Raw genomic sequence first — 26,799 nt, 5'->3', positions numbered from 1 at the left:
GAATTGAATTTCAGACACTTTATTTGCTTTGCTAGCAGCATTGCAAAACATAAGGTACAACTTCACAGCATGTTCTAGCCCAGTACTCCTGCAACACTTTCACAGTTCCCACATCGGACTGGGTCTGGATCTTTCTCCCATTGATGTCAATGGCAAAACTCTCATTAGCTTCAGTAGATTCAGAATTGAGCTTGGGAAGTTGAGAAGTGTGTGTGTGTGTGTGTGTGTGTGTGTGTGTGTGTGTGTGTGTGTGTGTGTGTGTGTGTGGTGTCCCCACTGGTTAGTGTGTGTTATATGCCCCCCTCTGTGCCCAGTCCAGGGAGGATGTGAGTATAGCCAGTCAAAAAAATGTAGACAGAGCAGTTTTCCATTAAATGATGCAGTTTTTTCAAAATCTAAACATTTCTCAGGAACGTGTCCTTTTCGACAAAATTTTTCATTGAAGAAAAGGACTCAATGAATGGTTACAATAGTATTAAAATGTTGCTTTTTGATTAATTTCATTTTGACTTGTATACTACAGTATTAAATTTAATATTATATTCTATTTCATTGATATTTAATGTTGTAAAACATTTTTTAAAATGAATCACAACTAAATGAAATTTATCAATAGTTCTGAAGAAGAAATTTTCAGATTTTTTTTGTTTTGTAGGAAATCTCAAAATTTCAGCTTTTTATGCAGAATTGGATTTCTTTTTTAATGCCAGTATTTCCTGCAGAAAGGAAATTCTGGTTCTGTTACAGCTCCAGCTGCAGAGATGGGCTATAGCAGCTTGCTCTTTTAACTCGGGCTGTCCTTGGTTCAATCCTTGGTCTATCAGCGAAGATGGTGTCCATCACGTGGACTTTGATTAATGTAGTACGGTACGAAGAGTTTCCGGGGTTGTGGATCTTAGCTTTAGAGAACAAAAGAAAGAGGTGGCAGAAGCAATTTGCAGAGACAGACAATAAGGAACAGAAAAGCAACCGCAGAGAGGAGGAGGGAGAGAGGGAAAGGAACAGCCAAAATGGAGTCCTTTGAAGAATGAGCAAAGAGGGAAAAACACGGAGACTAAGGAAGTCATCAGCTCACCCTTCATCTTTTTTCCCTTGAGAGACTCTAAAGGTCTCCAGAAACCTCTGTATTTTGAGGTGTGGATTTTTGGAATTTTATCTTGGGTGTAAGGGGATTCTCATTTTTTCCCCTGTTTCTCTGTGGAAGCACCGCACTAGTTCTTAGATACAAGGCCAAAAGGTTGGAATGAGGAAGATGCCTTGTTAGGACTGGGAATTACTTGTATTTTCATGGTTGTCAAACTAAAAAATTACTGATGGGTATCTTGGTGTAGTACAGAGCAAGTGTATTTTAAACAAATATATTTCTTCTCTAAAACAGAAATATTGTAGTATAGGCTCTAATATAAAATATCCTTAGGAAGCAAATTTTTCTGCAGGGGAAATGTTAGCAGTTAAAAGTAATAGGATGAAGGGATAATATGGGACATTTTTAACTGGCTTAACTTTGGTGTCTCAGTGCTGACAGCCAGATCCTCATTTGGCATGAATTGGCGTGGCTCCATTGAACTCCACAGGGCTGTGGCAGTTTACACCAGGTAAGGATCTGGTCCTAAGTGAAACATATGAGATGGAATCCTGTTGCTCTCACTCATGAAAGCTGTCTCATTGGCTACTAGGATTTGGCTTTGTTCTCCCCTCCATGGTTACCCCAAATTGAACTCTTATTGTAATAAAAGTCTATGTGTAATGCATAGAACCAGCATAATACAAATACTGTGCCAACACTATAGCAGCATTCAGACATTGATAACTAGCACCTTTTCAACAAAAAATTGGTACACATTTTATTAAGTGCTCCACTGATTACCTGATTTATACTAGCTTTCCTCAGAATCAAAAGCTGTTAACCCAGTTAAAACACCTAAACTACACAGCTGTCTTTTTCCCTGACTGTAGCCAATAACCTCCTTCAAACAAGGTTAGCATTTTACACACAGTAAAAAAATTGGCATGCCAGTTTCCAAAAGAGAGAGAATTGTAATGGATGAATTCCAAAGCACTCAGAAAAGGATTTAGTTGCACAAGTGCTGACATGCTAATACAGCAGACCATTTGAGAACCTCTGAAACTTTCCCCCAGAACGGTGGGAAACATTCTGCAAGCGTCATAACAAAGAGCTGTGTCCCTCTTTGAAATCCTCAGTCACTACTTCTTCTAGAAGTGTGTGAAGCACTGCTCCCCAGGTGTGCCAATGATTTTCCTTTCTATTCAGTGCATTTTATTCGGTAGGTTGCTCTGCAATTTTCTGTTTGCTCAGGTGATAGCAAGACTAACGGCAGCACTTCTGACTTCTTGTATTAACTTGTAGGCTTTCGAACCTCTCCTGTTGCTAGTGTCAAATGCAGGAGAGAGAGATGACCTCAGACATTAGTATAATGGGTTGGGAAGAATACAAGAAGGTATATTTTTAAAGTTACCTGAAGTCTGTTTGATGATAGGTCTGGCTTCTGGCTAGTGAAGGCAGGGGGCTGGACTCGAAGACCTTTTGGGGTCCCTTCCAGTTCTATGAGATAGGTATATGTCCATATATTAAGTTCTGCCTTCAGGCACACATCTGAAATTCCGAGAGTCAGTGTGAGCTGTGTGGAATCTGATGGCAGAATCTGGCCCAGTGATTATAGTGAATATCTTTCAGAAGTGGATAAATTCAGTTTATTATTATATTGAATCAATTTCCCGGTGGAAAATGGGGAGAAAGGACAGCTGCTGGTGTTAAATGTCAGTATTTGTCTACAACTGTCAGACTCCTGGCATACATTTTTTTTCTACTCCTACTTAGAATAAGAAACAACTGTCTCAGATGCCAATAAATACATCAATGCCGAATGTGTATGTAACTGTCAATAAATGTTAACTTTTTAATGGTGACCACTGCAATCTGAACCTTTCCATCTAATTCATCCATAATGCCCTCATCAGTGTTTAAGGGCTACATCCTTCACCTTTACTTATGCTGACCAGTACCTGGTGCTATTTGCAGAGTAAGGTGCTAGTGAACATGAGGTAACAGAATCTGGTCCTACACTGTCTAAGCAGGAGTGATGTTTAGTAAACACGAGGCCCCTTTATTTCTTTGTCCTAATTAGTGCCTACCACCCTTCACTACCATGCATCATCCTTCTCTCATCAAAGTCATCATCAGCATACCCATTGACTTTAATGAGAGCAGCATAAAAAGAGACGAGTCTGAACTAAAATTTTATTTCTGCATACCTCTCAGTTTGGGGGAAAGAGGGGTTTTGGCATTTTGCAAACGTTTCCTGGCCCCAGATCAGAACATCTCTGAACTTTGGAGAGTTCGAAACATGGATCCAGATCCAGATTTTATTTGAGAAAGTCTCTAGGCCTAACAGCTTTATGATGTACGTGATTAGCCAAAATCTCTGCCTTCGATCCTGAGATTGATGCTGTAGGATACTGAAAGCATCTTGAAGTACATAGCATGTGTGAGGCCTGTTATTGAACTGTGCTGAGATTGAATTAATTAGGTGGTTTAGTTTTGACTAAGAGGACAAACCATATGCTGTGCACACAAGTTATAAAAGGGGGAAAAAAGTAAAGTGACAGGTATTAAGAAATAGAAGTAAGCATTGCTGCATCAAAGCCATAAAAGCCTCTGTTGCTTGCATTTAAGTAAGAGGTGAGGGCAGCACAGTGTGACAGACATTCTGAAAGGCAGACCTTGTGTGACACCCATTGATTATAAAACAGAAAAGCTAGAGAATGGAGAGGAAAGCAACACAGAAGATCCATGTCTTGTTTTGGGCCAAGTCTGCATACAGACTGTTTAATTGGAGTTTGGCTTTTGAGATTTAAATTAGAGGCTGAAAAGTGGAAGTGAGCATTAAATCTGATTTAAATGAGAAGGGGGAAAAACAACTTTGGGCATTTAAATGTGTGAGTGGAAGCCTTAGATCTCTTGTCTTGTGAATAGTGGTGTGGCAGAACTTTTAAAATTGGCTGTATTGATTTAATTGAAATATAGATTTGTAATAACAGACAATGACAAGCAACTGCTGAGTGAGACTACCGAAATTCCCTCCTCTGGATAAGGCAGAAGAAAACTCTGAAAAAAGGGGCATTTGAAAGCTATTTGTTGTTTTTCAGAGTTTCTTTGAGGTTTCCCTTTAAAAGTGTATTTTATTTTTTAGCTTTAAGGCTCAGCTAAAACACAGGCGAAAACACACACAGGTTTTGCCTCAGATGTACTATGCACCAGTTAAGGTATTTGTTGTGGAAACAATACAAAGTGTAACAGTGATAAATTTCAGGGTATGAATGAGATTATCTGAGGTAATTTAATACTTACAATCATAAATCACAGGAATTTATCCTGTTTTCTAGTAGATGGGCTGACTATAAATTGACATGAAGAATTTGTAGGTATTTCTTATTAACAAAGTGTCAGCACTCACTGTTCTGTGTATTCTGAAAGCCGCAGGTTCCTATGCCGAATGTATTATATGCAAACTACTCCTTTTAGAGTTAATGCTCATGTAAAGTCTATCACTAACACTCAGGCATACTGAACCCATTGATTGTTTAATATTCAGTATGTCCTAAGGCAAAGGGACTGTTGTATTGTCCTATGGGTGTAGATTACCAGTTGTGGAATTATCTAGGATCCTGCAAGAGATTGTTTCTTATCTTTGTCAAGGACCATGCCATAGGCTTACAGACAATTCCTTTATTTGGAACAATATATTGTGCCGCATAGAGCTCTGTTGAGTACTAGAAGAATGTCTTTTGGTATTATAGTTTTGCATCAGTGAAGTCATGGTATAACAATCCATGAGCAAGTACATACATACCACATGTTCTGCAGCGAACCATATATGGGTAGCATGGAAAAAAGAACTCGCAACTTTCTGCTATTAAGCTAAAGGGAAATCTCATTTAGCTGTTAGTAGCAGATGTGCTTGTTCTGTATCCTTTTGAGGCCTGATGCTAGAAGGCTAAACCATTGGAGATCGATGAAGAGTTGAACATGTCTTACACATTCCATACTATAGAGAACAGTACACTGCTCCCAAGGAGTAATTTATGATGCTCTGGTCTCTTCAGAAATATGTTTCGTTTTGTTTTTCCTTTGTAATGAATAAAGTCACTTTCCACATGTGGGAAGAGTAAAACTAGTTTTCTTCTGAATCTCCCCACCTTTTGGACTTCACCTTAATGGATTCAGAACATAAGATAGTAGTTTGTACACAGAGAAATGAGGTTTTTATGAGTAAATAGTGCCTTTCTAGCCTCCCTCCTTCCCCCCCCCCCCCACCCCCCCGGTGTATAAGCCTCACCCACACACACTTTTTTAAAGTCAAATTGAACCAGTACAAACCCATGGCCTACAAATATGGCAGCTACATCTTTTCCCTTTCATCTGTTTTTGCTTTTCTGCAGTCTCCTGCAGATTACTTTCCAACATTATAGACTTGGATCTTATGACTAAAGAGGGTTACTGCTTGCTGACCTCCCAGTGCACCCTGAATTTTAACACTGTCGATCCAAGCATCTTTTTATGTTCTTTATAAGCTCTGAGGCTTAAAGTTTGTGTGCCAGATCAACAGAGTCTGAGACTGCCTTTCAGTGATGTGCTTTTCGAATAACAAGCTCCAGGAGGGGATGTGTATCATGTATTAAATCTATAGGCATTTAAAAAAAAACACCTCCTAAGTGTTGTATGAAGGAATTCATTGTGATTTGTGTAAATGAAATACCATTTAATGAGATGAAGAATGTTTTTGTTCTAAAGGTAAAAAAAAGGCTTCCTAAGAGTAATGGCTTCTTGAAAACCACTCACAGCCCAGGATGATATATCCAGATAGGTTGATACTGTAATGAACCTGCTGGCTCATTACTGGGTACCATGTTATCCCCCGCAAATTCAACATCCAGTCAGTAGAGGGCTCCATAATCCCTAGAGTACATCAAAGGAAAATATAACCTGAGATCAGAGGGACCAGGCTCAGAGGCTCTTTCACAACAGATAGGGAGTCAGGGCTGGCATATTCGGGGCTATGGTGGTCCAATGATCAGTGTACATGATAGGAGGGGAGAGTGCAGCAGTCATGAGCTGTGGCAGCCCTGAGGCTGCTGTGGCAGTCTTGGGGCATGATTTTCCCCAGGTCCCTGCAGACCTCAACAGCCTTTCATAGAAATGAGGATTTGCCCCTTATCCTCCCCCCCCCCACCCCCAGCCAATAAAAAACTTTTACAAGTGAACATTGTATTTCATATTATCCAGTGCATAGACAAGGCAATATAAGATGTCAGTATAATATTTAATAATATCTAATATCTTGAACAAGAACCCCAGAATTGAACAGCCCTAAACTTTAGAAGTGTTCAAAATGCAAATCCGTATTTCAGGAATGGGCCTTATTTTTATAAAGGGATGAACTGTCTACCTTCAAACTTTGGGGTGTATCAAAATCAGGATGAATTTTCCAGGCACTCGGTGCCCCTCTTCAAAACTTGATAGAGGTGGGGGCTTCTTGGCTCTAGCCAGGAGTCCCATGAAGAAGTAACATGCAGGGTTGTAGTAAAGTAGGAGTGTTTCTTGGGGTTCCAGACTCTTTAGAACTCAAACTTCTAAACAAGGGTTGATTGTCATTTTCTACAAACAGACCCTGTAGATTTACACAGCCCAGTCAGCTCCACTACAAATACAACCCCACCCACTGAGTCCAGGATCATTAATTATACTATCATATATACATACCACTTGCAGTAAAGGAGAATCTCTATTAGCTGTCAGAAGTATTAGAGCCTTTATGTTCTGGAGACAAAAACATTAGTATTTTTATTATTATTATGGACTTTCTCCAAAAGTCCTCTTGCCCATGGAAGGCCTTGTGCAAAGCCAGGATCCACAGTTTTCCAGGGCCCATACATAATTTTTAATTATTCTGTGTCATGTAACCCTTTACTCATCATTCATCATCTCTTTCATAATGTAGCCCTTCTATTATAATCAGTGATGTAAACAACAGATTGAAACTGGCGCAGAAATGACAGAAAAATAATACAATCGATCACAGGAAATCCAGCAATATAACTTCTGTGTAGTATATTTGGTTTTCCAAAGCACTACAAAAAGACACTTTGCTTTCTGTGCTTTAGGATTTCTTTTTGTTCCTGAACAATATTTGCAAGTACATATTTTAAATGTAACTTGGAATTAATACTAATTGGCAAAACCTTTTTACATTTAGCCAGCTAGTTCCTACCCCCAATACACTCAACATCTTTAAAACTTTTGCAGAGATGTTATGAAATTGGCCATGTATGCATTTCAGTTTTGTTTTGTTCTTTTCATAAGTTCATATATCTAATAAATGGATCTACTGCATGAGCAATTTAGCATTTGCTTTCCAAGCCATGGTACCATAACTAAATGTGCATCTGGTCTTTGTCAGACATTATTACAAATTATGAGAGCAAGACAGAAATATATTATCATAAGAGTGTTCTTTTTTCTCAAATTACGTTCCTGGAATTTCCAGCTACATCAGCCAGACCTATTCATCACAATTAGGCTGTGTGCTTGCAAAGTAAGGCCTCGCTGACTTCATTGACTAACTATGGGCATGTCTACACAGCAAAGAAAAGCCTGTGGCTGGCCTGGGCCAGCTGACTCCGGCTTGTGGGGCTCGGGCTGCTTCATTGCCGTGTAGACTTCTGAGCTCGGGCTGGAGCCTGCGCTGTAGGACCCTGCAGAGTGGGAAGGTCCCAGAGCTCGGGTTCCAGCCTGAGCCCAGAAATCTACTCAGCAGTGAAGCTGTGGACCCACTGTGGGTTTTTCTTTGCTGTGTAGATATATCCAAAATGACCTTTGTTTCAGGCCCTAACACAGTAGTACTCAGAGGCCCCAATCAGATTCACAGCCCCAATGTGCTTAGCACTATACAAACTCAAATAAAGGCAATAGTTCCTGCCCTGGAGAACTTCTCAGTTTTCCACCTGTAAAACTGGGGTAATACGGTACTTCCCTACCTAACCGAGGGGGTTAGTTCAACAGAGGATTAATTCAAGACATTGAGCCACTGTGAATGTACATATTGGGTTCAATCCAGCAACGCGTGAAGGACATGCTTTAAACAGGTGATTAGGTCCACTGACTTTTGAGTCTCCTCTTGGCTCTACCACAGACTTTCGGTGTGAGCTTGGACAAGTGATGTAGCATTTTTGTGCTTGTCATCTGGAAAAAGAGACTGACTTTCCTGGGGCTACTCACATGCTTAAAGTTAAGCAGGTGCTGAAGTGCTTTGCTGGGTCAGGGTTATGGTGCTCAGCAGCTTGCAGGGTTGAGCCCATTGTGACAGCTGATAATTTTTTAATGATGCCAAATACTTGTACATGCTCATTTATGGTACAGATACAATTCTTTAATGTAGGTATAATTTGAAAGTGTGCAACATCGGGTATGATTTTTGTGTTTATGAAGAATATCCACTGAAATTCCTTTTAGAAGGATTTACAAAAGCCTTTCCTCAAGTTATTGTGGGTAAAATCTGTCCTTACTAAAGAGGCTCAGGGATTAGACAGATTTATTTTCCTTTCATTGTGAAGCCATGTTTTAAAGGCCAGCCATCTGAAGAGAACTCCATTCATGCTTGGAGAACATTCCAAAGGTTACAACTTCCTTTTTTTCTCCTATGCTTGTTTTCCACAAGGGAGCTATTCTGTTACCTATTGTCCGCTAAGACTGAATGAATGGCTTAGGGTCAAACAGCTTCAATGGCAGACTATTCATTTTCAGCCACATAGAGCTTTGCAAATGTTCGGCAGAACAGACAGTCTCTTTCAGTGAGAGGGTGCAATCATATTCATGCTCAAAACTCCTGCTTCCAAGCCCATTCTGCGGTACATGCTGCAATCAAACTGCAAATTGTCATGTTGCTCTTTGTTCACTTTTCTTGCTCTGTGCTACCAGGTTCAATTTGTACTCTTTTATTTGTTTCTGAGCTGTGTAATCCGTGGTGTCTCAGCCAGGATGTGGAACATACCATATTATATCAGGACCACAAGAGAGGCGCCCATTTGGGTTTGCTTATTTGACTGTTAAAATATGAGATGCTTCTTTCAGAAGGTTGAATTGAAAAGATACCTTGTCCAAAAAATTTTCAATAGAAGTTTAATATGTTGATCATTTGCTAACCATGAACTATATCCCACATCATTCACAATCAAGCTAGGTTCCACACACGCAGTTATTTGTATTCACCTATTGATTTTTAATATTATCACATCAAAGAGCTAGATAATCGTATCTAATAAAATGTGCTTTTTATTTTATTTAGTACTGTGTATTTGTGTTTTATGGGGCTCATTACAGGTATCCATGGCATTGACCAGCATTACAGCATATAAATGGCAAAATACACTTAGCTGAACAGTTGGGATGTGATCTTATATAGGAAGGATGGCATGGAATTGTGGTTAAGGCAGAGGGCTGGGTGACAGGAGGACTGGGTTCTAATTCTGGCTCTGCCCCAGATTTCTTGTGTGGCCTTAGACAAGGCATGTAATCTCTTTATGCCTTAGTTTCCCCACCTGTTGAGAGCATCAAATAGAAGATATACTATAAGTGCAGGGTATGAAACAATGAGACCACAAGTACCTAGTGCTATATTTTTAATCACAAATATATGCACAGTTTTACAGTGCACCATTGTTACACACACACACACACACATATATATATATATGTATTCACAACATATAGCAGAATTGGGTATTTGGGGAGAATTATTATATTTGCATAGGTATTCAGGAGTTTTTTATTCAGTATATAAATAAGAGACTGACATTTTCCTAGATATATGGCAATTTGTGCTTATTGTTTGCTTCTCAAGTGTTACAATTATGCTCATGGTGAGATTAAAGCATTTTAATTTAAACTCTGATCTGTCCCACATCTCATATTTTGTTTAGCCACATTTCTCTAGGCCTTTCCTCTTGTGAGTTGTAATGTGTTGCTGGTAATATTCCAAATAAATAACTCCTTTTGTTACTTTGAAGATTTGGGGGAACACCTCCCAGATCATAAAAGTTGGAAATTTAATCAAAGTTTATTTTTCAGGTTTGCTTAAAGCTTAAGTGTAACTAACCAAATTTTTTAGATCTGGAAAAAATGTGTTTTGAGTGTTCTGTTTACTTACACCCGTTCCTACTTGGGCTTCAAACACAATCCAGGAAACTTTTGTGTAACTATTAGAAAAATTAGCAGAAATTATAAGAGACATTTAATCAAAAGAAAATATGAGCGAAAAACTGTGCCTAACCCTGGGAAAAAGGAGAAGAGCAACTTGCCACCAATTTAAAAATCAACAGCAATGACAAATTCACATAGGGAATAATATTCCAAATACACTGTGGGCAGGTCTACACTTACTTCCTGGTCCGGCCGTAAGCAATCGATCTTCTGGGATCGATCCCGGAAGTGCTCTCCGTCGACGCCGGTACTCCAGCTCGGCGAGAGGAGTACGCGGCATCGACAGGGGAGCCTCCCTGCCGTGTCTGGACCCGCGGTAAGTTCGAACTAAGGTACTTCGAATTCAGCTACGTTATTAACGTAGCTGAATTTGCATACCTTAGTTCGAAGTGGGGGGTTAGTGTGGACCAGGCCTGTGACGCCTTCCCTGTTTAGACTGTAGCTATCTCTGTTAGAGACCAGATGATTCTATCTCTGCTTTTACACTTTTGTTGACATAACAAATGTTGCCAGAGTGTTCTTGAATTGAACTGAGTGCGCCAATAAACTATCAGAAAGAGATGGAGAGAGAAATACCAAGGATGAATCCAGTGCAGGAGGCACAAAAGCAGTTGGCTCTCCCAGTGAAGGAACTCTGGCACTACCTCTGCTCATGTTTGCTTTGTGATTTTTAAACTGTTTAACTACAGCTCTGAAATACACCAAGCTGAATCCTCTTTACTACTTCATATTAAATTGAGAATTTCTGCAGCCGGTGCGCGGTGCATTTCCCCCATCTGCTCGCTCACCACATAGCTCCATAGGCAAATTCTTTGCCACTCCATCTGCCACCCCAAATGCTAAATTCTAGAAAATCAACACTGAAAAGTTCAAGCTGCAAACTGATTTGCAGATTTCTTTTCCATTTCACCAACATTTGAGCTCTGATATAGAAGCTGTTATATTTTCCCCCGAAACCGTATACATATAGTACCACTGAAATGCAGGCACCCCTAGGGTGGAAGGTAAGCAAAAGGTGGACATCATCTTCACAGCCCTCTGGTCCGCCCTAATGGAGGTCACCAGAGAAAATCCCTACCAATGGGATCTGAAATGTCCATAGAGAACCTACAGAAACTACCTACATACAATAAACTGCATGACATGCAGTCTCTCCATCACTGAAAGGTGTAAAGCTAGACTCACCTGGCTAATAATTGAACCTGCAATTCTAGAGAATCTAGGTATTTCAAATCTGCTGCTTAAGCCACTAGCCCATCCTACACTAGAAACGGATGTTTTGAAGTACTGTTCCATTTAAACCTGCAAATCCAAAAGGTGTCTCATTAGACTGACTGCTAGAAAGACAGAAATGAAAAGTGTTTAGGGAAAATGATTGTGTGTGTGTGTGTGTGTGTGTGTGTGTGTGTGTGTGTGTGTGTGCGCGCGCACCAAGCAGCATGAATATTTGTAACAAAGTCTCACATCTAAAAGAGAAACTAGCCAAACTTCTGTACCTCCCTTGTCTTCAATGGAGACAAGACCTAATCTCAGAATCACTGCAGTGCCACATTGTGTTAATTTAACATGTTGCCGTAAATTGTGGTAAAACGTTTCCAGCTCACCAAGCCTGTTACTAAGGTGATACAATAATTTTACTCCATGAGTTCAAATTCTGGGATTCTTATTTAGTAAGCGCCCTAGACATTTATGGCTAGATTTTCTGAAGTGCTAAGCACTCACAACTTGAGTCAAAATTTATGGCAGCTGCAGGTTCTGAGCATTTCTGAAACTGTGGCCCTTAAAGTACTTTTTAATATTGTATATATGTTGTAATTAGAATGTATAGATAGATCACTATAAACAGAAAACTATAATAAAGCCTAAGTGGTGCAGAGGACCTCATTATATCTGTCTTCCATGCACAAGTGAATTTCACCCAGCATGCAGAAGTAGTTCTTGCAAAGCCTTAAAAGATTGTTGGCTCAAATAGAGTAGGAAATGCTCTTGATAGATATCAAATAGGAATAGAAATATAGAGAATGGGTGGACAAGGTCTGTCACTCCTCTCACAAAGCTAATAGTGGCAGTAGTGGCACATAAATTTGAGTCAGTTGATACCACTGATCTGAAAGCAGGCTCATGGGGTAAATTAATTAATATGAAAGGTTCTTTATATGAAATCCCTGTGGAGCTTGTCCATATAAATATAACATTGTTTTATTTGTGATTTCTGCTATTGACTGGGCACCATTTACAAGATGCTTTGCTGCTTTCCCTGCAGGATAATTCTCACTGGGGGTCTTACTACTGTGCCCCGGGCCTCAATAAATAGGCTGCCTCATTAAAAAGGGAATAGTGATAGTATGGCTGTGACTTTGTAACACCACCTAACTCTCATATTTGACATGATTGCTGGCCTCTCTAAGTGCTTAATTGATTCAGGAGAACTGGAGGCCAGAGCATGGAAATCCAAGGGGCAAGATGAGGATCAAGGGTGAACAAATTTATGACAGGCTCTAAGCAGCCTGAGGGAAATTAGAAATGCTACCGATCTCTGAGGTAGCTCAATCAATTCAATGTGTGTGTGTGGGGGGGGGGGAGGCAACATGGGAGAGCGGCAGAAGCAGAGGACAGACTGGAAAAAGGAGAGAAAATAATGACTAGGTAGGTACGGAGGCCAAAAGTGCCAGTGGAAGGGGAGCGCAGGGTCAGTGGACGTTACAGCGACCCTTAAATTGCAGTAGCAAAGACAAAACAGGCCCATTGCTACACTATAGTTTGTGAGGATTCCGCCCACCACTCCACCTGCCAAACATTTTCAGAGACCCCCTGTGCAAAGCCTGTTTACTTGATCTTTGTGCATAGGTCAGGGTTAGGCCTGCTTTGTATGGTGGCAGTGACTGAGCTCTCTGGCTTTTTAAAGTACTATTTGCCACTTTATCTCCTAAACTTCAAATTCAAAAAATCCATCCAAAAATGTAAGTAAAACAAAAGAGCTCTACGAATGAGGTCCCATTCCCCTTAGCCTCGCGAGACAGCAAGTACTGTGAACAGTTATAGTACTGAGCAGACGTGTATACCACTCTTTGTTATCCTGTGTGTCACAGCTTATTCATGCTTTTATCATATTTTTGAATCCTGTATATTTTGTACTGCGGATAGTGTTGCATACAGACTCGAACAATAATATGGACGGTATGTATAATGGATTTTTTTTAAACTACTAAAGCTTAAATGGTAAAGCAAATTACTTTCTAATCTATGCAGTATTTAATTGACTGTATTGAACCATAATACAAATTAAGCCGTCGCTGTAATTTGTTCTGTCATACTGCAGCCCTCCAAACAATTTGATACTTCATTTATAAATTGGTAAATGGCTCATAGAAGCACTCAGCAAAGATATTGTAAAATTGTCAAATAATAGCTGAAGGAATGTATCAGGGAGAATAACAAAAGGGGGTCTCAGGAACACCCCTTGAGTGAGTTATGAAATACTTATTTCATATGCCCATCTTCCTCTAGAGGCAAGACTATGTCATAATAAAAGTCCTGAGGATAAAAGAGAAGGAGAGAGAGAGAAAATTAGAATGTGAACATGAGTACTTGAGTGTGGAACAACAGTTTTGTTTCATTTCCATTTGGGGCTATGGAACAGTGTTTTAAGAGTAGTAACTGAATGCAAGCAGTGTTGTAAAACTGATTGGATAAAGAAGGCATTTGCACTGATCAGTCATATTTTAAAGGCCAGATTAAATTAGCATATGGTGGATTCTCATAAATTAATCACAATCTATAAAGGTCGTGTATTTGTAGACTGTTCTTTTGTTTAGCTGGCCATTTCTAATTTCTGCTTGAGAAGGGAGAGACATCTGGCCATATTCTCCCTCACTTCACACCTTTACACCAGTGCAAAGTGGGGGTTAAATGCTACCATATCTGATTAGCTACAGGACATGATTCTGATCTCCAGTTTTACACAGATTTTACTCCATTGACTGCAATGGGGTTACTTCCAATTTACTACAACAGTGTAAGTGTGTGGTAGAGAAGAATCAGGCACATACTTATTAAGTCAAAACTTTAGATTAAGTTAGTTGAAAATTAAAAAAATATATATCAAGCAACTCCTAGACTCACCTAAGTCTGCAAAAGAATAATTTCAAATGATTATGTACATCTGCATTTCAGTACAACTGTATGGACAATATTTCATTTTATGTATGTGTTCCAAGGCTGGAGAAAATTATGACACTTGTGCTCAGAATCTCTGACTAATGAAAACTTCTTGAGAGCAATCTTTCTAAACACTCCATAAAGTAAAATATGCAAAAGGATAATGCTGCAGACACCTTTACTTATTTTGATGCTCAATATTGCCTTGCAAATGGTATCATCAGCAATTACAAATGTAATGATTTTAGAACCATTAATAAGGGTTCCCAAATAAATTAAAATGTCTCCATCTGGTGTCTTGCATTGTAGATGATATTTTTCCACCTCAGAATAATCTTCAAATCTAATTCTACCAGGAAGGAGTTTAATTTCAGTGCAAAATGCTGTATGGCAATCAATAAAAAACTTTTATTTAACAGGAGCCTGAGATAACATTCTCTATAATATACAGCATTTAGAGAAAGGAGAACATTTAATTTCACTATTACAGAGAGCATGCAACTTGAGCTGAGAATAAACAAATAAATCAGTGTCCCTATATTATATTATATAAATGCGATCCCATCATCAATTTTACATCATTAACACATTGGGAAAGCGGCATCTCTCATGAACAATAGCCATCTAAAACCCAGCCTTGTTCAAATTGCAGTCAGTGGCAATACACCCGTAGGCCTGAATATGAGCCATCTTGAACCCCAAAAGTTGTGTGACACTTACTAACAAAATGAAAAAATATCCAGTCTTTTGTCTTATAAGCAGTCATCTCTCGTCTTTGTGTTACATTTCCATTTTCATTTCATCCCCCATTTCTACAGCATTCTCATCACGGGCACCCCTCTCACACACACACACACACACTCGCTCTGTTTTCACACATTTAAAAAAATGTAAAAATAACCGATGGTTTAGAGCTCAGGGTACCATGCTGATTGTCCATATGTGTTTTTCTCAAAAAGGACAGGAATGTGATCCTCTAGTAGTGCCCTTTCTGAGGTTCTGTCTGCACTTGAGAATGGTATTCTTTTTAGACTGTGAAGAGCAAGAGACATGTAGGAAGTAAGAAATTCAGACGAGTAGATCATTTTAGGTAAATAGTTCGAGGACAGACCTATAAAGTTGTCGTCTGCACTCAGGGTAGCCCGGACTCAATAATTGGTGTAGACAGGGATGTAGTAGAGGGGTTGATTCAGTTGGTGCAAACCTTGGCTTTCCCTTGGTTACGCTTAAGGGGTCATCACTTGTGCTACTCTTCTGTACTTTTAGCTCCTCCATGGCATCCCTCTCTATGTGGTCCAAAAGATGGGCTTGGCGCTTGCATGGACAAGGGGACTGCTGCTTATATATTTGCCTCTGTAGCTCCTATATTGTCTCTGGACCTGAGGTAGACTATGAGGTCTCATACCCTTTTATAGAAGGCTTTAAAGCCTTTTTATTTCAGAAGGACTTTGAAAGTGGATGCTAGTTTTGTTTACTGCATTAAATACAGCTGTATGGAAATGTTCACAATTAAAATGAAAAGCCATACATTTGGGTGCTTTCACATTTTCTTGTGACATCAAAAACAGGCCTTTCACACACAGTTTTGCAACAACATTTGCAAATTTTTCAGACAAAAATGGGCCATTGTCAGCTAAAAACCAATCCCTTTTCAAACCAAGAAGGGGGGGGGAAATTACGAGTTTTCGAGAAAAGTAAAATTTTGCAGCTCTGATGTTGCCCTAAATACAATTCTAAAAATACAATTTGTAGTCGGATCCTTATCCCTTTGTGGTCAATGGGAATTTTGCCATTGATTCCGTAGGGAGTAAGATCAAGGCTTAGGCCCCAGGCCTGCAGTCAGTGGGGCTCTGTGCTGCCATAGAAGTCCTCCCACATGGATCCAGTAAGAGGCTTGGAGCTAGAATCCTGATAATCAGATAGGTGCTTCTTGTTATTTTATACATTTTAATCATCAAATTAATTGCTAAGGTGCCTAGAATACTTTATTGAATTATCTCTCACCATAAGGTATTGGAAGAAACGTTTATGCAAAACATGAATAGAGTGCTTAAATTGGTCAAAACACTTGTTTAGAGATCGCCTGATTGCACTGTCCAAACATTGCTATTCATTTTGACGCAATGGCTTTTTAAAATTTGGTAGACATACGAAGACCCAGGTAAAATGTATGTCTTGAGAATTAAATTATAGCTTGAATGGAATGTTTTTATAGATGTGTTTTGGTTTGCTTTTTTAATAGCTACTACAGCACCATCATGCAGTTCATGAAATTTCGTACATTGCAAAGGATATCACAGACCACCGAGCCTTTGGATATGTGTGTGGAAAGGAAGGAAATCATAGATTTGTGGCAATAAAAACAGCCCAGGCAGTAAGTATCAAATCTTTGTCATTTTCTATAGTTTAACTCAATTTGAAAGTTATATCTTTAATGTTGCTATTCAAAAGGGCATGCTAGCTTGTTTGTTCAATATATGTGCTGTCAGATGTGTCTGCATAGACGTTCTTAGATGGTGGATTAGCTATACCCAGTCTGAGAAAAAGGGAATGTATTTCACCCTTCTTAATTTTTCTTGATGTATTCCTTCTAATTAGCAATTATTTTCCTTTCTAATTAAACTAGATACATTGACGGAATACAAATATGTTTACGTATGTTCGTAGACTCATTTAAACAGAAAACGATAGAAAACAAATAGCTACTTTGCATAAAATCTGCCCTAATTTCATTGTATTAGAAACCACTAATAAATATAAGCAATACTTTCAATACTCATAAGTATAATTATCATTAATCTGCAAATATAATTAGTTTTATAGAAATGAACCTTAGCCTAGATGCAATTTTCTAAACTAATATAAACAAGGTAGAAATTAATTCAGTGTGAAGTTCCTTCTCTTGAAAGGTAGATATCACTGTTCTACCAACAGGACCAGGGGGGAAAAGTCTTCTTTCCTTTATTAAAACCTACTTACTGTTTTTGCTTCAATAGGCTGAGCCTGTAATTCTGGACTTGCGAGACCTGTTTCAGCTCATTTATGAATTGAAACAAAGGGAAGAAATGGAAAAAAAGGCACAAAAGGACAAGCAGTGTGAACAAGCAGTATACCAGGTATCTGTGTGTGCTTAGCTTCTAGCCAGTCAGAGGATAGGGGTAGGGGTTTCAGGATCATGCTCCACATGGACAAATAGAAAGGTAACAGCTCTTACTCTGTCAAAGTAGGCTTAAGTATCAGAGGGGTAGCCGTGTTAGTCTGGATCTGTAAAAAGCAACAGAGAGTCCTGTGGCACCTTTAAGACTAACAGATGTATTGGAGCATAAGCTTTCGCGGGTGAATGCCCACTTCGTCGGATGCATGTAATGGAAATTTCCAGGGGCTTATGGAAATTTAAGTAGGCTTAAACAGTGATGGAAATTGTAACACTGGGTAAGATGAAAATCTTAGAAACATGAAATGATCTACTCATTTCGTATAGAGAGTGTTCCTTTGAATTAGAGAGACAACTTTTAGTGGAAGCCAGCACGTTGGGTAGATCTGTTTTAAGAGTGTTTGGTAATTGTAGCAGAGTTTGAATTTTGCTTCAGAATGTGTCGTCTTAAATAAAGTCAGACAAGGTGCAGCTTTGATTAAAAGTTACCTTGTGCAATAACACAACAGTTATCTGTAAACTCAAAAAGAAATATCTATTTTTAACGTACAATGAGCTCATTTCTTTGCTGTCCTTTAATTTCCGAACACAGTCTTGTTTCTCTGCTGTTTATGTTCTTTGCTTTTACCGCCTGTCCTCTTTGCTGTAGACAATTTTGGAAGAAGATGTAGAAGATCCTGTGTACCAGGTAATTTCTGAAGCTGTACAGATTAGGTTTCAGAAATAGTTAGATATACATTATCCTATTTTCAGACACAGGCTAGTCTTGTAACAAAGTACTGCAAAAGTTTACTGAGATACATTTTAAGTAGAGGGAGAACAATCTCAACATAAAGCAGAATATTTACTAAGTTCTAGATAATAATACTAATATGTAATATTACAATATAGGATGGAAACCTTAAATATTTGCTTAGAATATCATTTAGAAACTGAAGTGAAAGTTTTCTCTCCAAAAATAATGACACATCTTTGTGGGGAAACGTAACAAAAACATAAACTATTTTGAAAACAACAATGAGGGTGAAATCCTGGCCCCATGGAAGTCAATGGGAGTTTTGCCATTGACTTCCCTGGGGCCAGAATTTCTCCCAGAGCATCACTACTGGTACCAGGGGAAAAAATGGAATTGACTACTGTAACCAGCTGATTTGGTATGTTGGCAGTTTGGGTCTTATTAAATAAGCTGTTGTGCATACTCACTCTAACATTTTGCTGGAAATGTAGGATCCTAATAAAATGCTACTTCATTTGAGGCTAAGATTTTCAAAAGTAATTAGAGACGTCAGGTGCCTCTATTTTTGCATGCCAGCTTAATACACCTGAAAGGAGCCTGGTTTCTGGAGGGTGACTATTCAGTGAAAATCAGGTCCCTTTGAGATGCCCCATAGGAGGCATCCAAAATGGAGACACCCTTAATCTTATTCGCTTTTGAAAAACTTGGCTAAAAGTTTTATTTTGAAAACCCTAAACAGTAAGGACTGTAAAGCCATAACCTAAAAAAAGTAAAGCAAAGTAGCAAAGTATTACTATGAAACTGGTTACATAAGCACCAAACTGTTCTCTGAGTTTTGGTTTAGCTTTCTTATTCACTACTAATATGGGGAGTTGGGGCGGGATGATGATTATTCAGCCCAGAGGCCTGTTCCTGCTTCCACTGAAGTCCATGTCAAAATTCCCATTGACTTCAATGGGAGCAGAAATGGGCTTCAGAATGTATCCTTAGTGAGAGAGCAGCAGGAAGTTGATCTAATGATCATTAAAGAAGAGCCAGGTCTGTTTTATTGCTCTTTCATTAAAAAGAAAACAATATAACTCTGTGTTTTCCAGCAAACTGATTATCCTTGTGCCAACCTATACTTTGAACCTGTTTCCTTAATACCTGCCAAAGTTTAGGTGTTTTTTTTAATCTGGAATTCCAAATTGCCTTTTTTCCCCTTCTGTTTCATCTTTGACCTTTCCTCTTTGGCGGCTGATGTAATAGTACATTGTGTTTGAGGCTGGACATGAGCCAATCCGTGAGCCTGAAACAGAAGAAAACATATATCAGGTATAAAATGGCTACATCTGTGTTACTACTGCACCCAATGCAAACATTTAGCAAAGCACATTTCATAGACTAAAGTTCACTTAGTTTTCATTCATCATGACATTTCATCCTCATTCAAGTTACATAAATAATTTTCACAGTCTCAGTATGCTTTCCTTATTTATTTGTTTCTTTTTTCAACCTTTTCAAAATGTATCCACTTTATCTTTGGTAACTGATGTAGGGTCATAAACATTGTGTACTCTGTATAGTATGACAAATAGTGGATTCCTTTCTTTCCTTTTAATCTGCAACATTTTTTATAACTGCATCCAGTTTTACAACGCGCGCACACACACACACACACACACACACACACACACACACACACACACACACACACACACACACACACACACACACACACACACACACACACACACACACACACCCTGCATTCTGTACTCTGACAAATCTCCCATTGATGCTAATGTAAAATACCCCTTTTGTCATTCAGTCCATCCTCCAGGGGTCAGTGCAGGACTTATCAAAAGATTATTTAATTCAGTTTAAATCACAAACAAGAGCAAATCTGGAGACAGAGAGATCTCTGTTCTATTAAAAGACATTACAACAGGAAAATCAAGATTTCAATAAATCCTTCATAGGGTGGAGGGTTATAAAGGGCCCCAGCATTTTGTTGGGATGTAGTTTAGGTTGATCTGGTTGTAACGCAGACCTTTAAAAACAGACAAGTTGGGATGGAATGGAGGAGGACGGGAGGGAAATTTAAAAAAGACGGTAATGAAAGAAAGAATGAAGAAAAGAGTAGAAGAACAAAGGGACAGAATGGGATTTAGGCCAGAAGAGAGAGGAGTAAGAAGGTGGAACATAAGTAAATGAGTGGGATTTAGGGCATTCTGTTATTTGATCATTAGCTCATTAAGTTCATATGTACATTTAAGCCTACAAAGCTGTGTTGTTCTCCCATCACTAACTAAAATATCCTATGTAGCCAGTGCGTTAAAGCCACTAGGGGTGAATGTATTTTCCTGCACACACAGTGTGTTAAGTTTGGAGATAAGCTAGGACAGGAGTCCTCAACCTTTTTCTTTCTGAGGGCCCCCCAACATGCTATAGCTATGGCTCACCTGTGCCACAAGAACTGCTTTGCTGCATATCCAGCAGATTAAAAGCCAGGGCCGGTGTTAGGGGGTAGCAAGCAGGGCAGTTGCCATCGGCCCCATGCCACAAAGCTAAGTTGCTCGGGCTTCGGCTTCAGCCCCGGGTGATGGGGCTCAGGCTTCGGCTTTCTTGTTTATTTTGGCAGACTCCTGAAATCTGCTCACATCCCCTCAGGGGGCCCTGGACCCCGGTTGAGAACTGCTGAGCTAGGACACATGGTTTGAAGTGTAGTTGCTGTCTGAAAAGTGACCTTATTTAAAATTCTCTCTCCAAGTGTCATACTCCTGCTCGCCCCATAATTTTCATATCAAATGCATGCAATCAGCTTAAGATACTTTAACTGGTGGTGACCAAAATGCAGAGCTATTGAAGAAGTATCTGTGAAGCCAGGGAAGGAAGGTGAAGGGGATCTCTAAGAAGTGTTATAGGTGGCTAAGAGGGGAGTCATGGTCAATGTATCAGACAAGGAAGTGAGGTTGAGAAGAATGAGAGAGAGGAGCCCATTCATACAAAGGGCAGTTGCTTTTCCAGGAGCGATGGAAGCCAGACCAGACTCAATCAAAACCATTTGTTTTGAGGGACCTAGAGAATGTGAATGAATAACGATAGTGTTTCCAAGGTTTTGCTAAAATGGAAAGAAAGGATGGTAGACAAGAGAGGAGATCTGTACTGTTCTGGAAGTGCTGCCTCTGCCCTCTGAGTCACCAGTGAATTGTTCAAGGCTTCATTTGATGGACTCTGGACATGGTGAAAGGTTTCTTTTCTAAGTGGTGGCAATGAAAATCATGCCAGTTTTGCCTGTGATCCCTTGTACTTCTCTACATTTACTATAGGCAATACATTGAATATGGTAAACACTGAAATTAGCTAACCACAAATCTTAGTTAGTTATCTATTGCAATTGACAAACAAACACTGAAGTATCGCCACAGTAGAGTTTCCCATGGGACTCTAGTCTCAATGTAACTTATGATTTCCCTAGCTGCTGTAAATCTAGGTGCTTCCTATTACACTTACATCATTGAAAAGGCTGTTTCTTTTACCGGTCTTGACTAACTCAGAACCAGTCAGTTTAGTATCATTAGTAAGATTCCTCTGAACTAGATTCTTCCTTGTTGCCTAATTCTTTCTGTCTCCTACAAGTTACTGTTTCTGTCCATACTTAACTATGGGAAACTTGCAAGCTCCTCATTGACCTGTAACCTAAGCACTCTGAAATTACACATCCTCATTACCTGTAATAAGCAGTGCACAAGACAGACAGGCCACAGCGATGTTTTGACTCAAGGCAGTTTCTCTCTGTTGTGACTGGCTCCACAGGAACAAGTGTCCTCCGTCTCACACATCGTGTTCTGTCTTATTCACACCTTCTTTTTGTGGTGCCATCCTGCTTTTCCTACCTAAGGCCGGTGTACAAAGAGTTCATTTCCCCCAAGTACAAAAGGTCCCTGAGTGGTAGTTAGTTAAATAAAAAACAAACATTAAATCTCACTATTGTGATAACATTCCACTATTTAATATCACTGAGTTGCATTTTCTCTTATTAGGCATGGTTTTTCTATTCATTTCTTTCTTTGACTCATTACCCCAAAATGTGTGCGTGTGTGTATGTGCATGCTTTTTCTGTGTATTTAATCTAATCTACCCATGTATTTCTAATGCACTAGTTACTGTGGGATTTGACCACCAAACATGCAGCAGTCCTTTCTGTACCGGAGTTTTCATCACATTTCCTTACCTGACAGCTGGTTTTATGTTAGTGCCACCATTTTTATGGACCGGGGCCTTTATTAATTAATTTTACATTATTTATATAGTATCACTGGTTTTTATGATACTTTACAGCCAAAGGCGAAGGCAAGGTCTGTACTCCAAGGAGCCTGCAGTGTAAGGGCTTATCTACACTTACTGGAGGATTGACACTGCGGCGGTCGATGCATCAGCAGTCGATTTAGCGGGTCTAGTGAAGACCCGCTAAATCGACCACCGATCACTCTCCCGTCAACTCCTGTATTTCACCTGCTCGAGAAGAGTAAGAGGAGTCGACGGGAGAGCGTTTCCCATCGATGTCACGTAATGTGGACCCCGCGGTAAGTAGATCTAAGCTGCATGGATTTGAGTTACGCTATTCATGTAATTCAAATTGCGTAGCTTAGATCGACTTTTCCAGTTAGTGTAGACAAGGCATAAGCTGAGCTGTAGGCTAGTGCAGTTCAATCAGAATAGAGCAAGTCTGAACTTTGATGCCGAAGGAGACATGGCCTTCACTTTTATAGAAGGCAAAAGACTGTAAGCTTCAGGGTTATGGCTAGGAGGAGAAGGTGAGTAAGGGAGGGCAGAAAGGAGGAGGCAGTAGTACTTGTGGCAACAAACAAGATGTGGATCATTCTTTTGGCAGTAGGGGGAGAGAGGAGAGGACGAATTGTAGAGAAGTTCTGAAGGGAAGAGTCACAAAACTTAACGAGAGCTTGGACGTGGGATAAGATAGATACTGAAGAGTCTAAATGTGACCCCATGGTTGTGAACCTCATTAAAAGGTAGGGTAATGCCGCTCTCAAGTGTGAGATAGAAAGGGGGGAAGCAAGAAGGTCTGATTTAATCTTCTACAGTCCTGCAGTAGGATCCGCTGTGGTTTGCTAAAACATATAACTTCCAGGGGTGCCTCACTCAGTAGGATGTGGCCACAAAGTTATATCATGTTCTTTTTCATTGAAATATATTATGATTAGGAGCCTTCTGGCTAGGTGTCAAAGACTCTTAATGATTCCTGGGTGGGTGTATTTAAATGGAATCACCTTGTTCCAGAAGAAAGGAAAATAAGAGTGTGTGATGGGCAGCACTGGTTTACATTAAATAAAAATATTCTAGTAAAGATACAGCAGTTTCTCAGGTACTGTTTGTACCTCTCTCAAGGAATAACAGAACTCCAAGCAACTTGTTAAATAAAAATTCTTGGTTCCTGATCTTACAGTGCAACATAGCAGTCTGCCAGTGGGTAGACGGTTGATTCACTTAAATTGAATTTTTCCACTATTACTAACTTCACACATCTAATGTGATGGATTTTTTAGTGGAATAGAGGGCACTGTAAGAGCACTATGGGAAATTCTTATCACTGGTCATTCTTGAAATAGGAATAGGAGAATTCTTGAAATAGGAATAAAAAGCACCTGAAAGGTTTAGGAGAACATGTCCCATTCTCTTTCAATGGGACTTTGCTCTTAAATCTCTTGGGTATTTTTGATTATTTCCTCTATATTTTCTTAATTAAAATGCATAGTGTTCCTTGAAAAATGAGACTGTCATAATAAAATGTGAGCCTTGTGAAAGTATGAATGGTTGGGACTGACATCCTCTTGGACTAATTTGGAGGTTATGCCATATATCACTGGATAGGTAACTTCTGATAAATTTATGGTAAGATTGTAGACTTGACCTACTGTATAATCTCTGTCATGCTTATATGGGCAAAAATAGATTTATTTAAAGATTTACAAGATGTTTTATTACATTTGCGAGGATTAGTTTAACTGGTAAAGCTCATTGACTTCTAAAATGTAACCTTCTTCCAAAGAACTAGGATAGTCAATATAAAGGTGATACTGGTATATTATATGTACCGGACATTTGTTTAACTATTAAGCTTGGTATTTCCCATTTACAACAGGCTTTCAATGTTTTTTAGCAGGAAAAAACAATCTCAAATTTAAAAAATCCTAACTGATCATAAAAATCATAACTCTCTTGGATTTACTTTATAAGTGGGTAGCACCCGATCCCCTTATCACTCATACTGTAGGTGAACTCCATCAAGCCTAGGATGAGAGTTGGGCCCAAACTTACTAAAGTACAACAGCCTGTGCCCACGAGAAGGGCTGATGACTTCAATTCCCTCGTTATGCTTCTGTAGATGCTGCCCCAGACTCTGAAAGGACATTTCCCCCCTTATCAAGAGTTGCAGAATGCTAGGTCAGACATTATATAGCGGCCTGTGATTAGCCCCACCCCAGAAATATGCGTGTTTACTAGGCTTGGCAAAATTTGATTTTTTTTTTATTTTATTTTGACAGATAATATCCATGTTGGTTTTTAAACATTTTTTTCTATTTAAATTTTCAGTTTCAGGAAATTGTGTGAGGGTCGGACAATAATTATTTAATGACAGTTAGACACGGAGATTCAAAAACTTAAAGCTTTATCACCATTAAAACACAAATTGTCAACAACACGTCAAAATATAAAAAGTAAATATCCTTAAGTCAAATGCCAATAAGTTCTCAAGCAGCATTTTTCTTACTTTGCCTATTTGTAAATTTCAATCATCAATGGAAATATTTTTTCCTTGGGTCATGTGTGTATGATGAAAACAGCCTTTACTGATCAAAATTTAACCCTTCCAAGACTAGTTGTTGTTTGTTCTGATTAACAATAATTAATTAGGTGAGGCAAGGAAATTAATATTGCTGCTGGCCAAACTGATAGCTTCATTAAAGGAGCTCATCTGAGGAGAAAATGGAGCCATGGCCCAAACATGACTCCCATTTTACCTTCCCCCCCAACCCCTCCTAGAAAAAAGCAAACACTTATGTAGAAGAGGGATGCAAAAGCATCTTAACTTTATGGAAGTTCATACCCAGACACAATTTTAACTCTATAATGAGCTGAATGAAACCCCCAGATCTGAACGACCACTTTGGTGTTCGAAACCAGATCCAAGTTTTGCCACTCATGGTCATCTCCACTGAAAGACATTCCCTATATTAAAAGGGGTCATTCTTGATTTCAGTCACATAGAATGACTTAATTCTTTTGTAAAATACAGTGTACTTAGCTACAACTTTCAAATTTTCCAGACTCCTACCTCGATGATGATTGTGCGTTTGATTTACTGTCACAGGTTCCGACGAGCCAAAAGAAGGAAGGTGTTTATGATGTGCCAAAAAGTCAACCTGTAAGTGTAAGTATCTTCCCTGTTTATACACAGTAGAGGTGGTATGTGGTACAGCTGCTTTGACTCTCATAATTCTCTGGAGTGTATGGTTCCTTCTAGCATGATGATTTTCAATGTTGTGCGATACTAGTACTGGTTCAATCCCACTGGGGAACCTGGCTGAACCATTCAGTTAGGGCCCCTTAATATGTACGTATTTATTGATGTCCATCCCACTCAGATACCTACAACCTCCTCCTTCCTGACCTCTTTTATTCACGCTCCCCCTTCTAACCACTTGTAATGTGAAATCTTTCAGTAAATGTCAGTAATGGGAATTGAACCTGACCTCTGGATCTTAATGTATAAACCTCTGCAGCTTGAGCTGAAAGAGCTAGTTCTGGTAGGCTCATCAATCTCTGTATCTGACCCAACCCCCACTAGAGGGGGACAGAGCACCACACTGAGGCTACGTCTACACTATGGGGGGGATCAATTTCAGATATGCAAATTCAGCTACGGGAATAGCGTAGCTGAATTCGACGTATCTGATCCGACTTACCCTGCTGTGAGGACGGTGGCAAATCAACTGCCGTGGCTCCCCCGTCAACGGCACTTACTCCTACCTGGGCTGGTGGAGTATGCGCGTCGATTCGGGGATCGATTATCCCGTCCCGACGAGACGCAATAAATCGATCCCCGAGAGATCGATTTCTACCCGACGATCCGGGCAGGTAGTGAAGACAAGCCCTGAGTGGATGTGGGTTGTATTTCCTTCCCCCATACTTAAAATAAAACTGTACATTGTATAAAGGTTTATTAAATTAGTTAAGGACAACTGTGAACGTAGGGGCCAGCTGGGTTGGAAGTGAGGAGAGGAGTATTAGAAACAGACAGAAGGAGTCAGAATTCTTGGGGGCTTGCTGCAACATCTGAAGCCTCTCAGAACCACCCCCAGGCAAATACAATATGCTGATGTGGAAAGAGTGCATAAGAAGCTTCAAATTAGACAGTGATCAAACATCAGGAACTTGCATAAAAATTACAGTTCTGTAAACTGAAAAAAG

General features: G+C 39.5%; 1 protein-coding gene across 3 annotated transcripts in view; it reads left to right on the top strand.

The window, feature by feature from the left end:
* DAB1 (DAB adaptor protein 1) overlaps window positions 1-26,799 on the top strand; it is a 168,159-nt gene that overhangs the window by 104,084 nt on the left and 37,276 nt on the right. For 2 of the 3 annotated variants that reach the window (XM_065409675.1, XM_065409673.1), the window contains exons 4-8: window positions 16,677-16,808; window positions 17,431-17,550; window positions 18,238-18,276; window positions 19,573-19,638; window positions 25,700-25,759. In XM_065409675.1, the coding sequence (XP_065265747.1) occupies window positions 16,677-16,808; window positions 17,431-17,550; window positions 18,238-18,276; window positions 19,573-19,638; window positions 25,700-25,759 (417 nt within the window). The remainder of the gene's footprint in view (window positions 1-16,676; window positions 16,809-17,430; window positions 17,551-18,237; window positions 18,277-19,572; window positions 19,639-25,699; window positions 25,760-26,799) is intronic. The other variant, XM_065409674.1, reaches the window with a different exon arrangement.

The sequence above is a fragment of the Emys orbicularis genome, chromosome 8 (assembly GCF_028017835.1).
Source record: "Emys orbicularis isolate rEmyOrb1 chromosome 8, rEmyOrb1.hap1, whole genome shotgun sequence".
Lineage (NCBI taxonomy): Eukaryota > Metazoa > Chordata > Testudines > Emydidae > Emys > Emys orbicularis.
The sequence above is the reverse complement of the archived record's forward strand: the minus strand, read 5'-3'. Positions and strand labels throughout refer to the sequence as shown.